Source organism: Rattus rattus, chromosome 1 (genome assembly GCF_011064425.1).
Source record: "Rattus rattus isolate New Zealand chromosome 1, Rrattus_CSIRO_v1, whole genome shotgun sequence".
NCBI lineage: Eukaryota > Metazoa > Chordata > Mammalia > Rodentia > Muridae > Rattus > Rattus rattus.
The window spans coordinates 219,067,044-219,083,715 of NC_046154.1; the positions used below are offsets into that span (position 1 = coordinate 219,067,044).

At 36.1% G+C, this 16,672-nt stretch overlaps 1 protein-coding gene across 1 annotated transcript in view; it reads left to right on the top strand.

The window, feature by feature from the left end:
* The window catches only part of Pkhd1l1 (PKHD1 like 1), a 149,335-nt gene that overhangs the window by 104,466 nt on the left and 28,197 nt on the right, over positions 1-16,672 (top strand). The window contains 12 exon segments of the mRNA XM_032888552.1: positions 1,930-2,081; positions 2,537-2,696; positions 3,414-3,585; positions 4,755-4,843; positions 5,342-5,490; positions 7,262-7,391; positions 8,607-8,725; positions 9,492-9,621; positions 11,090-11,263; positions 13,107-13,210; positions 15,216-15,345; positions 16,486-16,607. Coding sequence (XP_032744443.1) covers positions 1,930-2,081; positions 2,537-2,696; positions 3,414-3,585; positions 4,755-4,843; positions 5,342-5,490; positions 7,262-7,391; positions 8,607-8,725; positions 9,492-9,621; positions 11,090-11,263; positions 13,107-13,210; positions 15,216-15,345; positions 16,486-16,607 — 1,631 coding nt within the window.

The window sequence follows — 16,672 nt, forward strand, 5'->3', positions numbered from 1 at the left end:
CCATGTATAGTCTTTGGGTAGTGGCTTATTCCATGGAAGCTCTGGTTGGTTGGCATTGTTGTTCATATGGGGTCTCGACCCCCTTCAAGCTCTTCCAGTACTTTCTCTGATTCCTTCAACGGGGGTCCTATTCTAACTTCAGAGGTTTGCTGCTGGCATTCACCTCTGTATTTGCTGTATTCTGGCTGTGTCTCTCAGGAGAGATCTACATCCGGCTCCTGTCGGCCTGCACTTCTTTGCTTCATCCATCTTGTCTAATTGGGTGGCTATATATGTATGGGCCACATGTGGGGCAGGCTCTGAATGGGTGTTCCTTCTGCCTCTGTTTTAATCTTTGCCTTCCTATTCCCTGCCAAGGGTATTCTTGTTCCCCTTTTAAAGAAGGAGTGAAGCATTTGCATTTTGATCATCTGTCTTGAGTTTCATGTGTTCTGTTCATCTAGGGTAATTCAAGCATTTGGGCTAATAGCCACTTATCAATGAGTGCATACCATGTGTGTTTTTCTGTGATTGGGTTACCTCACTCAGGGTGATATTTTCCAGTTCCCTCCATTTGCCTATGAATTTCATAAAGTTATTGTTTTTGATAGCTGAGTAATATTCCATTGTGTAGATGTACTACATTTTCTGTATCCATTCCTCTGTTGAAGGGCATCTGGGTTCTTTCCAGCTTCTGGCTATTATATATAAGGCTGCTATGAACATAGTGGAGCATGTGTCTTTGTTATATGTTGGGGCATCTTTTGGGTATATGCCCAAGAGAGGTATAGCTGGGTCCTCAGGTAGTTCAATGTCCAATTTTCTGAGGAACCTCCAGACTGATTTCCAGAATGGTTGTACCAGTCTGCAATCCCAACAACAATGGAGGAGTGTTCCTCTTTCTCCACATCCTCACCAGCATTTGCTGTCACCTGAGTTTTTGATCTTTGCCATTCTCACTGGTGTGAGGTGAAATCTCGGGGTTGTTTTGATTTGCATTTCCCTTATGTGTAAAGATGTTGAACATTTCTTTAGGTGTTTCTCAGCCATTTGGCATTCCTCAGCTGTGAATTCTTTGTTTAGCTCTGAACCCCATTTTTTAATAGGGCTATTTGTCTACCTGTGGTCTAACTTCTTGAGTTCTTTGTATATTTTGGATATAAGGCCTCTATCTGTTGTAGGATTGGTAAAGATCTTTTCCCAATCTGTTGGTTGCCGTTTTGTCCTAACCACAGTGTCCTTTGCCTTACAGAGGCTTTGCAGTTTTATAAGATCCCATTTGTAGATTCTTGATCTTAGAGCATAAGCCATTGGTGTTTTGTTCAGGAAATGTTCTCCAGTGCCCATGTGTTTGAGTTGCTTCCCCACTTTTTCCTCTATTAGTTTGAGTGTATCTGGTTTGATGTGGAGGTCCTTGATCCACTTGGACTTAAGCTTTGTACAGGGTGATAAGCATGGATCGATCTGCATTCTTCTACATGTTGACCTCCAGTTGAACCAGGACCATTTGCTGAAAATGCTATCTTTTTTCCATTGGATGGTTTTGGCTCCTTTGTCAAAAATCAAGTGACCATAGGTGGGTGGGTTCATTTCTGGGTCTTCAGTTCTATTCCATTGGTCTATCTGTCTGTCTCTGTACCAATACCATGCAGTTTTTATCACTATTACTTTGTAATACTGCTTGAGTTTAAGGATAGTGATTCCCTCTGAAGTCCTTTTATTGTTGAGGATAGTTTTAGCTATCCTGGGTTTTTTTGTTATTCCAGATGAATTTTCAAATTGTTCTGTCTAACTCTTTGAAGAATTGGATTGGTATTTTGCTGGGGATTGCATTGAATCTGTAGATCGTTTTTGGTAAAATGGCCATTTTTACTATATTAATCCTGCCAATCAGAAGCCTTTCTTGAAGGGGGAGCTTATGGGTGCTGCTATTTTGTGTTTTTCCTACAGGCACTAGCATCGTTCCCTTTCAGAAGAAACGACTGACCCATATGTCAGGGTGGATGGCTCTGATTCCAAACGCAAATCACATAAATTGGTATTTTAAAGGGGTGGAGCACTTAACCAACATATCATACACTTCCACATTCTATGGATTTAAGGTAAAGAAAGAGCTACAGAAAACAAAACAGCAGTCCACACTCGCATCCTCACAAACCCATCTCTTTCTTCTCTGAGTGTGTGTGAGTGTGTGAGTGTGTGTGTGTGTGTGTGTGTGTGTGTGTGTGTGTGAAAGAGAGAGAGAGAGAGAGAGAGAGAGAGAGAGAGAGAGAGGAGAGACAAAGGAGAGAGAGAGAGGAGAGAGGGGAGAGAGAGGAGAGAGGGGAGAGAGAGGAGAGAGAGATCCCTTTCTTTCCTCAGTGATGGAGCTAGCATTGTTGACATAGACCTGCAAAATGTCAAACGTAACATTAATGCCAATTGAAAGGTAAACTGGAACTAAACTTTGGTTGTAGCACTCTATGTTGGCTAATGACACGAGATGAAAACTAAGTCATAAATAATATGAAGTGTATTTTTACATAAATCAAGCTACACTTTTCTGCATATATTTTAGGAAGAAGACTATGTAATTATATCACATAACTTCACTCAAAATCCTGATATGTTTAATGTTGTTGATATGAGGAATGGCTCTTCAAACCCACTGAATTGGAATTCTAGCAAGAATGGTGACTGGCATCTCGAAGCAAACACCAGCACTCTCTATTACTTGGGTATATATTCATTACACAGAGTGATGTTTTACCTAATAACTTACCTAAGGAGGAGAGCAATTTCTTAAAAGAAATATGTGACATACGGTAGCCTGCATTATCAGAACTTGATATATATTTGTTGAGTAAAAATATTAGATATAAAGTTAATTCTAGAACACCCTTTAATTTAGAAAACTTGTCTTATAAGATAATACTAATATAATTACACAAGGTCCTGATTTCTTTATTTTACAATATTAGAGACAAATAGAATGACAACTGGTATACATCCACTAAAATTTTTTAAATTATTTTTAGAAAATAAAATTATTTAAGAATAATTTAAACTAAAGTTTAAGGTATTCTTATTTTCCACGCATGTGTGTATGTTTATCTATGTTTTGTTTGCATATGCATATATGTATCATGTACAAAAGAAGTTCTAGACTGTTGTGGGCTGTCATGTGCATGCTGGGAATAAAATCAGGTCCTCTGGAAGAGTAGCCCATGCTCTTAACTGCTCAGCCACCTCTCTAGTATCTTAAGGCATTAATGTTTGTCAAGATACTTTTCATTCTCCTTGATACTTCATCTCAATATACTATCTATCTTGGTGAAGTTTCTCAATGACTATTTTCTGTGTCGGAGTAAGTGATATTTTCAATATGTATAGAGTTGAGTACTTCAATCAACATGTTAACATAATAACTGAAAACTATGTTGATTTTGTTCCAGTGTCAGGGAGAAGCGACCTTCCTCAGAGTCAGCCCATCTCTGGGACCCTAGATCCTGATGTAAAGGATGTGATTATTAATTTCCAAGCTTACTGCTGTGTTCTCCAAGACTGCTTTCCAGTTCATCCACCATCAAAAAAACCAATTCCCAGGAAACGGCCAGCCACTTACAAGTACGTAGGCTTTCTTCAGTGGATTTTGGTCGACAACAGACATCCCACGCTCACATTTTTCTAATTTTATAATCCATTCCTCAGGGAAAAAATAGAGAAAACTCATGAACCGTATATGTAAAAGTTGCTAACGGTCTTATGATTGTGGAACATTGGTCACCTATCTTAATTCTTTCAGCTAAAATCTTTTCCTTCTATCTTATCAGTTTTTATGGCTCTCTAGCTTTTAACCATATGAATCATCCCTCTTTAATTAGTGTGTAAATGGCTCATATATATCATTACTAGTCATTTCCAGCAAGAAGATATCAACTTTGTAATTACACCCCTTAGGAGAATTTTCATTAGCAGTAGTTTCTTGAAGGCATAATTACCAAAAGGGTAAGGTCTTCTTTTTTCAATGGGCTCCCCATGTTTAATTTGTATTTAATGCAGCCCGAATTCTGGGTATAAACCCATCACCCCAAACTCCTACCCTGCTTCTGTTCAGGGCCTAACATCAATGTATTCTAGACAAGTAAGACGTTATTTCCTGTCCATCAGTTCAAGGAATCTGCACAAATATGACCTCAGCATGTACTCTGTGACATAGAAATATTTACCAGAGACCCGTAAATAGATAGAGAATGCTCTGATTTTAAATTTTCTATGGTCAGATCTTATAAGACAACAGAATAATTGACATATCTCAAATTAAATTCAATTGGTTTAATTAAACTACAATATTTCAAAATAAGGATTTGATGAAAAGAAATGTGTCCAAATTTTTAAAATTATTTTGCTCAATTGAAAAATTACATATGTTTTTTACTACTAATTGTGCATATTAACTTGACTAGTTGGTAAAATTATTAAATATCAACTTCATATTCTACTGTTCCTAAGACATTTAATATAATGCTGTGCCTTAAGAAAGTACTCATTAGGGCTGGAGAGATGACTCAGCGGTTAAAAGCACTGACTGCTCTTCCACAGGCCCTGAGTTCAATTCCTAGCAACCACATGGTGGCTTACAACCATCTGTAATGGGATCCAATTCCCTTTTCTGGTGTGGCTGAAGACAGTTACAGTGGACTCATATACATTAAATAAATCTTTAAAAAGAAAAAAAAGAAAGTACTCATTAAATACAGAGGTGATTATTAATGGAAGTATTACTATTTTTCCAGTTTATGGTCAAATGAGTCCTTTTGGCAATCATCCCCAGAGAACAACTATACTGTACCTCATCCAGGAGCAAATGTGATTATTCCTGAAGGTAAACACATAAATAAGTAAAATGTTAGTGTTTAGGTAACACCAATGTTGCAGTGGAACAGATGTAGCAGTTATTATGACTCTGTCTTTAAGCATTCCACATTAGGGGAAAGCAAGCAAGTGTAAAGACATGGGCTTTGTTATTGTGTATGGGTATAAAAAAACTCTTCCAGTTTTCTGTATATTTAAATCTATTAATAATAACATTAGCTGGATATGGTCGCGTGTGCCTGTTTTCCCTGTGGCTCAGAAGACCAAGAAAGGAGTGTTGCTTTAGCACAGGAGTTCAAGGCCAGTTGCAGAAACATAAAAACACTGTTTCAAAACAGAACACTAATAACAGCCATCCAATCACAATATCATGCTTTCTGTGAGATATAGGAGTCATTACATGGAAGGAATTCATGAACCTCCAAGACAGGACTGGCTGTTAGGCTTGTCAATGTTCTGCTGCCAGCCATGGTGTTCTGGTTGGACTACATTTCTTACCGCTTTTTAGGAACATGGATTGTAGCTGACATGGATATACCTCCAATGGAAAAACTTATTATTTGGGGAGTTCTAGAAATGGAAGATAAATCTGAGGTGGGAGCTGCAGGCCCTGCTTATAGAAAAGTTGTTTTAAATGCCACCTACATATCAGTGCAGGTAAGAGTGAAGTCTTATAATTTACATTATTCTATTAATTTCTGATGTGAAAACTTGTGGAATTGGTAATAAGAAAAATAGTCAGTGTGTAGACATGCATGCACGTGCACACACACACACGCACACACACACACGCACACACACACACACACACACACACACACGTTACCATAGCCCAGAAAATGTAAGCATCACACATATCCAATGTATTTCTGCTCTTTTTAAATTGTGGCTTCATCTTCCTTACTCAGATACTTAACAGCATACTCTTTAGTGTGTGGTTGTCGCTCTCTTAGCTATACTTAAGATATTCTTACCATTATCATATAAATATATTATTATATAAAGATTAATTATTTATTATGCATTCACACCAACAAATACCAAATTCTTAGGTGTTCTGGGGAGAAAAAGCAAAAGATTTTATTTAAAAAAACAGACAGCATTTTGTAATAATGAATGGGCAGCGATAGGCTTATGAAATCAAGAGTAACCAAGGGAGTGCTTCCATTGTTGGAACAATCACGCCATTCCTCTACAACCCTCAGGTGGTCTCGAGAGCTTGATCAGTTTAATTGTTTTACCTCCTTAGTATTATTTATGAGAAGAGTGGCTGAGTAAAAAAGCTATTAGGGATTGCTTGAGGAGAGCATTTACTGCACAAAGAGACTTCTCTGGTCAGACCCGAGAGCTGCAGTGGTTCATGCTTAGAGAGATATGAATGCAGACTGCAGTTTGATGCTATGTTCACTTAGCAGCATAACAACAGTGGGTTCACCTCTGAGGCTTTTGAGCTCCCCAAACTCGGATTCTTAGCCAGATTAACATGCTCCAGTAGATGGCCCCCTACACATGAGGAAATGGGCAACAGGAATTGGTCTGTGTGGGTTGTTTACGAAAATGAAAATTAAAAAAAAAAAAAAGCCATGAAGTTAGGAGCAGTGGGGAGGCAGGAATGGATCTGGGAGGATGGGAGTGAGGGGGAAGAGGGGGTACAGGGTGTCAGTAGAATCTAAATATATCATATGAAATTCTCAAAGAACTAATAAAAATGCTGTGCTAAAATTGATTTAGCCTTTCTTTATAAAGTATAAAGTGCATGAACTAATTTTGATGCTTTACAGAGCATAAAATTTTGGACAGATGTAAGGGTTTAAGGTAAAATAAAGCTATATCTGAATAATACATTAATAATTAATGTATTATTAATACTAATAAAATATTAGTTGAGTAATGTTTGATATGTTGTCTGAAAGCTCTCACTTCATCGGCAGTTTTCTCACCTGTGAAATAAAAATTAAAATATAAATTCATGGGTTTAGCATAAGGGACATTTATAATTAATACAGATGAAGTCTTACATTAGGTTTACATTAGTTAGCAAGCATTTGAGGGCAGCCATCATTATTAGCAGCAATGGTCATAACTGGTATGGCTGAGATAAAAGTGGTTGGAGCATATTTTGTGTATGACGTATTGTATCCAAATACAGTGCAGTGTGTTCAAACATCACTAGCTTACATCTTAGAAGACCTTAGTTCTTGGTCTGATCCTGACAGTAAATAGATACTGAATTTGCCCTTGGAAAAAATCATTCAGACTACCTTTCCTAAGGGTAATGAGTTAAAGTCACTTCCACTTACAAGAATGATCTAACAAAAAGCCTTCATTTTTATGACAGACACTTCCGGTAACTTCTTAATTTTCTTTTATGGATGACGTTTTTCTGCTCATTTTTTTAAAGTACTAACAATTTTCCGCTTCATTGTAGGGAGGGAGATTAATTGGTGGCTGGGAAGATAACCCTTTTAAAGGAGAATTACAGATTGTTCTTCGAGGAAATCATTCTACCCCAGAATGGGCTCTTCCAGATGGACTAAATCAAGGGGCAAAGGTCTTAGGTATGTGGTATCCCATGCTAAATGTCTCATCCTTTTTCTTAGTCTATTTTAAAAATAAACAGGATTTATGGCATTACAATCTTTTATAGTCATTTATTTATTCTAAACACAGGAGTGGAATTTTTAAAATGTTAAATAGTGTCATATTACAATTTAGTAACCGATATGGATGTGTATATTTCAAATCAAACTATTAGGTATTGTAAAACTAAATTTAGCAAAGCTCTACATACTGGTATAATTTCTCTGAAATCTTTCCTTGATATATAAAAGAACAATAATACGTTTTCATATTTTATGCCTTTCCGCAGACAGACCACTCTCCTGACTTAATTCCACTTTCAGTATTCATAAGCAGACGGTGGCTCTACACTGAGTGACTCACAACTGCTGTTGAGCTTAATTTCCCCGAGGCATCAGTGTATTGTACACAGTTCTATTTAAATCTGGAAGGCAAAGGTCTTAAAAGAGTTTAATTTGGCCATAATTAACAGCTGCTTTTATTAATACTGCTGCATATTCATTTAGGAGACACATAAGAGCATCGCAGACACAGGCAAACCCAGTCTTAAAGATATTTGGATGTCTGTGTTTTCAAAAATGGCATTAATTCAAATATTACAAACAACATCAAGGAAAAATACTTTTAAAAACATATTTGTTTCCAGTTCATACCTTGAGGAAAACTGGTATTAGGTGAATACTTTGTGTCTTTTTAGTTAATCTATTTGTCTTGCACATATACTGCTTCTTTTCTAATATCTATTGTGTTTTCATTGTGTTAAAACATGGTTAAAATACATACATCATTTGTTCTTAGAAGCTTTTTGATTCTTTGCTAACATGTTATGGATATATGGGGCACAGATCAACCATTGTCAACAAACACACCTTTACTAGAATACTGCTCCCTACTGTTAATACAATTGAAATATAGTTAATCATTTATGTGAATCTGCATTAATTTCATTTTTATTGTTTCCAACATAATGTTGTGGTAAGCCTCCTGACTTACGTTTCCTTTCGTGCCAGATTTACTATGGTCTAGATTCCTAAAAATAGGTCAAATTGCCAACACTTGCCCAGCCAATCTCAATTCATTCCATTCATTCTCGAATGTTTACTAGCTTGCTGAAATACATCAGTAGATAGTCCCATTCTACACTAGTCCCTAACTCAGGACTGTGTGCACGTAAGAATTCTTTTCTCCTTCAGGAGTGTTTGGTGAGCTGGACCTGCATGGACTTCCACATTCAGTTTATAAAACTAAACTGTTGGAAACTGCAGAAGTAGGCTCCAAAATCTTATCTTTGGTGGATGCTGTGGATTGGCAGGTAAAAAACAAAAATACGTTATAAGATGAGTGTGAACTGTTTACTTGAAACAGTTTCTTCCCCGTTTTCTGTTTCCTCCCTGTAATTAACAGTATGAGAACTGTATATCTTACAGTCAGCTTGCAAGGGATGACCTGATAACAAGTAGTTTAAAATTGTGATGTCCAATTCTTTGAAGTATATAAATAGCATCATGGGCACCTTAGTTATAAAAGAAAAAGAATGAAAATTGTTCGCTCTAAATATTTGTAAATTCTTGCAAAAAAGACAGTCAGTGGGGTTATTTTATATATATTTTACTTTTAGTTTGGTTACCTCATCACTTGTTAGTTTTGATGTTAGATACTTGACACTTAGGAAAAGAATAAACTTTGAAACACAGTGACTTTAAGTAATGCCTATACTAAATGAGAGAACAGTGGAATATAAAGAGTAACTTCATAATTTAGCCTTTTTTAACATTAGTTTATTCATTATTATTTGTTTCTGTGTGGAGGTGGTTGAGGGTAGAGGACATGGCATACATGTGTTTGTGGCATGGAGTTTTGTATATGCATCATGGTACATGGATGAACATCATACTCTGAAATTCTCAACATCAACAAGGCATATTTATTGTTAGAGATCTGGATGGATAGTTTATAATATCCGGTAGTACCCTGATTGCTACTGAGACATAAATTTAGAATTGTTTAATGATTGCTACTAAGAACCATAGACTTACTTTTAAAATTACTCTTGCATTTGGCCCTTGAATTTTCCTAAGGAGGGAGAAGATATTGTGATAACGACTACGAGCTATGATTTACATCAGACGGAGATCAGAAGGATTGCTAAAGTCCTACATGGGCGCAAAGTTCTCATCCTCAATGATAGCCTTTCCTACACGCACCTTGGTAAGTGGCTGCTCTCTAACCAAGAGGATATATAATTAAAGTGTCTGGAAATGGTCATATTTTAGTTATGTACCCTGTAATTATAATTCCTTGATTAAACTTCACAAATATTTTGCCAGAATTGTTGCCTTTGGTATCAGTGGACTCTACTGTTTATATCTTGCCATTCAATGTCCTTCGTTCTAAGTATTCTTCATCCATTCACCCATTCAGCAAATATTCAATGAAGACCATTTGTATAACATTCTGTAGAGTATGTCCCTGCCTTTTTCTTTTCTTAGTTTCCAAGGAATCCTTGGTATATCATGGTATTATAAAAACTTTTATCCAGAGGTTAGAGAGATGGCTCAGTAGTTAAGGTCACTTTCCATAATTCTGGGTTGCAATTCCCTACAGCCACACAGTGACTCATAACCACCTATAACTCCAGTTTCAGTTGACCTAACACCCTCTTCTGGCCCCTGAATGCACAGAGACATGCATGTGGTACTCAGACATACATGAAAACAAAACACCATAAACATACCATAAAAAACAAGACAAGATAAAAATTGTGTCTGATACAGAACTACATATTTATACAGAATTCTGATTCATATGCAACATGCATATGAAAGCAGAGCCAGCCAGAGCTGGGAAAAATAATATGTATTCCTTGAAAATTCTACTCAGTGCCTAGGCTAACATTCTTTAAATAACTCTGTGTTTCCTCACTGAATAGAATTAAAACTAGCATTTCAATAATGTTTTCATGTATAATTTCATATAATTGCAAACTATCTCCAAAAAGTATTAAGCAGTACCTCTTATTTAAAATAATCTTAAGCACTATCTGTTCCTATTTTTCTTATTTTCATTTGCATGTATTCATTGTGCATGGTATGTGCTTTATAAGGATGTTTTCATACAAGTATATAATGTACTTTGACTCTAGTCCTCCCATTCTACCTTAAGATATTGACTATTCATAAGAGTTAAGCCATTAACCAAGCCTACATATTCATCAACAGTGGAATGGATAAGGAAAAAATGATGTATATATGTTAAAAGTTTTAGTCTATAAAGAGGAACAAAGTTATGTTGTTTTCGGGAACACTAATTTAATTGGAAACAGACATATTGACTGAATTAAGTTAGTCTCAGGAAAACCAGTATCAGACTTTGTGCTTCATAGATTTTATAAAAGTATAAAACTGTTTAAAAGGGTGTGGAGCAAAAGCTCCTTAATTTCTACCTTTTCTAGTTAATCTTTTATTTTAAAGAGGTGATATATATTGGATGGATTAGTATCTAAATAAAACAAAATCTTGATTTCAGTTTGCCATTTATCTCTGCTTAAGCAATATATCTAGTCACTTTATACATCTGTGGCAACATTTGACCTGTTAAATGTCACCTTCCATATTGTAAAGAAACTAATACATAAATATTTCCTAATATTGACAATTACCCATTTGTCTGGCTGCAGCTGAAAGACAGTGGATCCCTGAAACAAGTCAGAGCTACACGTTATCAGCTGATGTTGGGATACTGAGTAGGAACATCAAAATAGTTGGTGAAGATTACTCAGTTTGGTCCAAGGACTCTTTTGGTGCACGGATCCTAGTTGGCTCATTCACTGGAAACATGATGACATTTAAGGGTTAGTATAAGTTCAGTCCATTTCTTCCCAAGCGACACATGACATAGTCTCCTGTACTTATAATTCTCACATCTCCATAGGACCACACAGAAAAATAGAGCTTCACGTGTGATTACATACTCTGCGTGTTACTCTCTGAAGTGTAACATTATTAACTATTTATTTCATCTTCATAGACAGTAAAAATGACTAAGCCAGAAACGGAGCTAAATGACAGCCAGACTTTTCACTAGTCAAACAGAAATTATCTCATGACATCTCCTGTGTTTAAGGAAAACTTCAAATACACCAAATGCAGAGAAAAGCAATGTAGTAAATTTCAATGTCATCCTCATCTCTATCAATGTACCAATTCTATCCAATTGTTTTATCTGGTACTATTTTAACTCTGTCATTCCCTCCTCATTGTAATCTAGAAAGTGTTTCTTTTTAAACTTTATTAAGCCTTATGGTCTTGAAGAAGATTCCTACAATAAATGCAAAAAAAAAAATCTTTGATTCTCATCTCGTACAGCTATTGAATGATTCTCCAGATAATCTCCTGTGTGTGTATTTCCTTGTATGTGAGTGTGTCCGTCTGTCTGTCTGTATCTGTGTATCTTTGTGTGCGTGCACACATGTGTGCATGGGCATGCACACACAGGCATGCTCATGTGTGTTCAGACACAGGTACATGCATGTGTATATGTTGGCCAGAGTTCAACATCAGGTATTTCCCTCAACTGTTCTCCACCTTATTTTTTGAGACCAGGTCTCTGAACCTTGGGTAAGACTATTTGGCTGGTGATCCTCAAGGATCCTCTTGTCTCACCTCTCTAGCAGTGTAACTATCAAACACAGTCCCCATGCATAACTTTTTACATGTGCTCCGGGGGGAGGGGTGTTAGAAATCAGGACTTCATGTGTCGTGTCCAGAATTTTATTTTCTGAGTCATCTCCAGCCTAACAAGAACTTTGTTTTGTTATTAGTTACCTATACGAACCATACATTTAACCATATTTATTATGCTCTAATCTACTGTGATTATTTCATTGATACTCAAATGCCCCATTATTTATCTTAGTAATGTTTCCATTTTGAGTCATAAATTCTTTACAAATGAATTAATATTTTTGAGTCTTCATTCTTCAATATCCAAATATTTATTGTAATATTTTCTGTAATTAAGGGTCAATCATTTCTGTAAATAACTCTGGTAATGGTCCAGGGATACCTAATGCATCTAATCAGTTTCGAGGACTTCTGGAACTTTCAGAACTTGGCACAAAGTAATTTCTTATAGATCATTATTACTGTGATTGCTGACTTACAATACCATCTCTTGCCCCTCAGTGAAACTATGACAAACTGACTGACAGAGGAGTGGCAATGCACATTCTGAGAGTTTCTGAAATAGAATTCTCATAAGAAAAGCTCTTCATAGCAACAAGATTGAAACATCAGATAAATGATATCCATGCCTTAGGTGTTTTCTTAGCAAGGCAATATTATGCTAAAGGAGAAGAAAATTTGTTTTTTAGATATAATCATAAGTAAATAATACAAAAGTAAAAACAAAAGAGAATCTTAGATATTGCAATGGTTTGCGATCTTCCAAAGACTTGTTATATATTTTAGATAAATGTTAAATTTATATAATTTAAATCTTATAACTTTATGGGGAAAGAAGCTATTGGAGATAAAATCTAAGAGCAAAAAGACTAAGAAATATTGCTTCATTTGAAGTAGAGGAGCAAAGAGAAATAAGGTTCCCATGAAGAATTTGAGTAGTTTTATAAAGCATTCAAATATTTTTATTTTATTCATTTTAGGATATTTTCTTTTAATCATCTACTCCCTTAGGAAATGCAAGAATCAGTAATGTGGAATTTTATCACAGTGGTCAAGAAGGCTACAGAGATAGTACAGATCCAAGATATGCTGTGACATTTCTTAACCTGGGACAGGTTTGTGCTTTACTTTTACATATGTTCCAAATAAAATATCTTTTGTGCAAAAAAAAATTTGTTCTAAAAAGAACCTGCAAATGAGAGGCTGGGGAGTTGGCTCATCATTTTAGAGCACTTCCAAAGGACCTGGGTCAACTTCCAGAACTCACATGGCAGCTCACAACTGTCTGTAACTCCAGTTTCAGGGAATCTGAAACCCTCATACAGATATTCATACAGGTAAAACACCAACACATATGAAATAAAAGGAAATAAATTATTTTTTAAAATCCCTGAAAATAAAGTACATCAAACAGCTAAAGGTTACGAAAGTTCCTTAAGCAAGTGTTGGTCCAGACCCAAAGTCTTTACACCTTTTACCCTTTGACTATCACTTACGTATTCACCACAAAATGTTTAACCAACCTACTATATCAGGCTTAAAGTAGAAAAGCAATTAGCTTTATAGCCTCTTTCTTAATGCATATATCCTTTACTTGCATTGCTTAACCTATGACAAGTTCGTGTTTTAATTTTAATATATGCTCAAATTATAAGACCTGCATTTTAAATATTACTTGACCAAATACCTGTCTCTTTAGGTAGGAAAATGTATCTTCTAATACAAGGAAATGTCCCCGGTTCTGTTGCACATCAACTTGAATAGACTCACAGTAGCATTATTTCGCTTATTTACGGTCAATAAGACCATAGGGAAAGCAATAGAATTGAATGGTGCGTGTTATGGCACATGAAGGTCAGAGGACAGCTCTGGGACTCAGTCCTCTCCTTATACCATGTTGGCTCTGGGGACAGAACTCAGGCTGTCAGTCTTGGTGGACAGCACACATACCTGCTGCACTGTATCATGGGTCAACTTTACTTTTCAGTCACTAAGAATAACTTTTTCTAAGTGTGTGTGTGTGTGTGTGTGTGTGTGTGTGTGTGAGTATTGCTTATGTGTCTCAAAAGACAAGCAGACCTTAATATCTGCATATATATTTCCAGCAAAAAATGGGAAGTAATTATGCTAAGAAGGCTGGAGAGCTAAGAGACATAGGAAAGATCATAATTTATAGGTGAAATAAAACTTATGTTTTGGGGGCTGAGGTTGAAACCTCTTGAGCCTGTAATATGGCTCAGCAGGTATATGTACTTTCCACTAAGACTGACAACATGAGTTCAATCCCCAGGACATACTTAGAGGAAGGAATAAACTGACTTCCAAAAGCTGTTCTCTGACTTTCATGCATGTGCTATAACATAGACACACACACACACACACACACACACACACACACACACACACACACACACACGTGCATATGCACACAAATAAGGGAGGAGACAGTAAATAAATAAATACAAAGGAAGTTTTTAAACTTGATACTTCTGACTTATTCACTGACTCACTTGGATTACGCTCCTTACCTGGAGTGTTATTATTTAGGTTGGGAGGTGGGGTGTTCAGTTCTTTCATTTGTTTGTTTTCCTTTTTGATACAGTGTGTGTGTGTGTGTGTGTGTGTGTGTGTGTGTGTGTGTGTGTGTGTGTGTATGACATATGACCTTGGCTGTCTTAGCTTCTTAAAACTCACTCTGTAGACAAGGCTAGCCTCAAACTCACAGAGATCTGCTGGCCTCTACCTCCTAAGTTCTGGGATTAAAGGTCTGTTTCACCACTGCCAACTAATTGTTCAAATTTTAAAAATCACTACTAAAAATTAAGCACCTTTATGACTTTCTTCTTAAAGGTGATAAGAGAAATATAAACACACAGAAAAACCCTTGAAAAAATTTAATCTGAACATGCCCATATGATTTTTTTTTTACTTTATTTAATCATAAACTCACGACATGGAAATCTTCTGTAATTAAAAGGGTATAAGAAAATCATCTCTTTTAAGAAATAATATGTGTATATGAGTAAGGCTTGTTTATTAAAATCACTTAATTAAAATTTTTCTTTAAACATATTTAAATTTTATTACTGAAAATGTTCATCTAATCCAAATGTTCCCTAGATCCAAGATCACGGCTTGTCTTACGTTCGAGGCTGTGCATTTCACCATGGCTTCTCCCCAGCAATTGGTGTGTTTGGGACCGATGGGGTGGACATAGATGACAACATCATCTACTTTACCGTAGGAGAAGGTAACATGGCGATATTGTGGTTCGCATAGTGCGTCCTCGGAGGTAATCTTCCTGAGAAATCTAAGACAATGCTATTTAGTTGACCTTTCAGTAAGGGTGGGAGTGGTCTGTCTGTGCTGTCCAATAAGATAATCACTAAGCCACATGTGCTTAATAAAGTTCAAATTATGAATTGTGGCTCATGCAACTGTGGAGCTGAATTTGTATTTTGATTTTGTTACTAAATTTAATTTCCATTCAAATAGCCACCCACCTGTGGCTGTACTATCAAACAATAGAGAGCTGAATCTAACATGAGTTTATAACTCATGTTATAACTCTTTTCCATTACTATGGCGTAGGCTAGAAAGAAGCTTCATTGACTAAAAGCATTTGTTACTTTTCCAGAGAGCCCTGGGATTCCTAGAACCAACATGGTGGCTCACAACCATCCAGATTCAAGAGATCTGATACTCTGACTTCTTCAGGCACCAGACCTATATATGTGGTGCATATCCATACATACAGACAAAACACTCACAAACATAAAAACGAGTAATCTAAAATTTTTAATTATTATGACTTTATGCTACACTTTAAATGTGCTTATTATCCTATGTGTACGAAAGAAGGCATCCATTCTATACCATGCATGTGAAGGTCAGAGGACAACTTTATGAAGTCTGTTTACTCTCTCTATTACTATGTGGGTACCAAGAATGGAACTTAGGTAGTCAGGCTTTGAGACCAGCAACTTTACCCACTGAACCATAGTCTGCTGAACTGCTGTGACTTTTAAAATACTCCTCACTTGTCAATCAGAAACAGTATCCACGAGTAAGGTCATTTTAATTAAAAATTATATACAATATGAATATGTTTCATCACTTCTACCATACGAAGTAAACTACAAAGTTTTTTAATGTATACAAATGCTGTGTATATATTTATTAAAATCTGAGGTGAAACAACTAATGTAACAAGTATCTAGAAGATTCTTATTTAGTTCCTCCTTTACAAGAGAAAGTCCACTACCAAAAGGTTCAGGGCACCTTTTCAAGTCTCATGCTGGAAAAAATTAATTTGTAGGAACAATGAAAGACATTGTCTATAGTATCAGTTATAAAATGAATGTATCTTTTGCTGTCTTTTTGAAAACAGGTATAAGAATATGGGGGGATGCCAACAGAGTACGTGGGAATTTGGTCACCCTTTCAGTTTGGCCAGGAACCTACCAGAACAGAAAAGACTTGAGTTCGACACTTTGGCACGCAGCAATTGAGGTAGGGAGAACACCTTCATAATTGTAAATAATTATAACATCAACATCAATTCTGTGAAAGTTGAA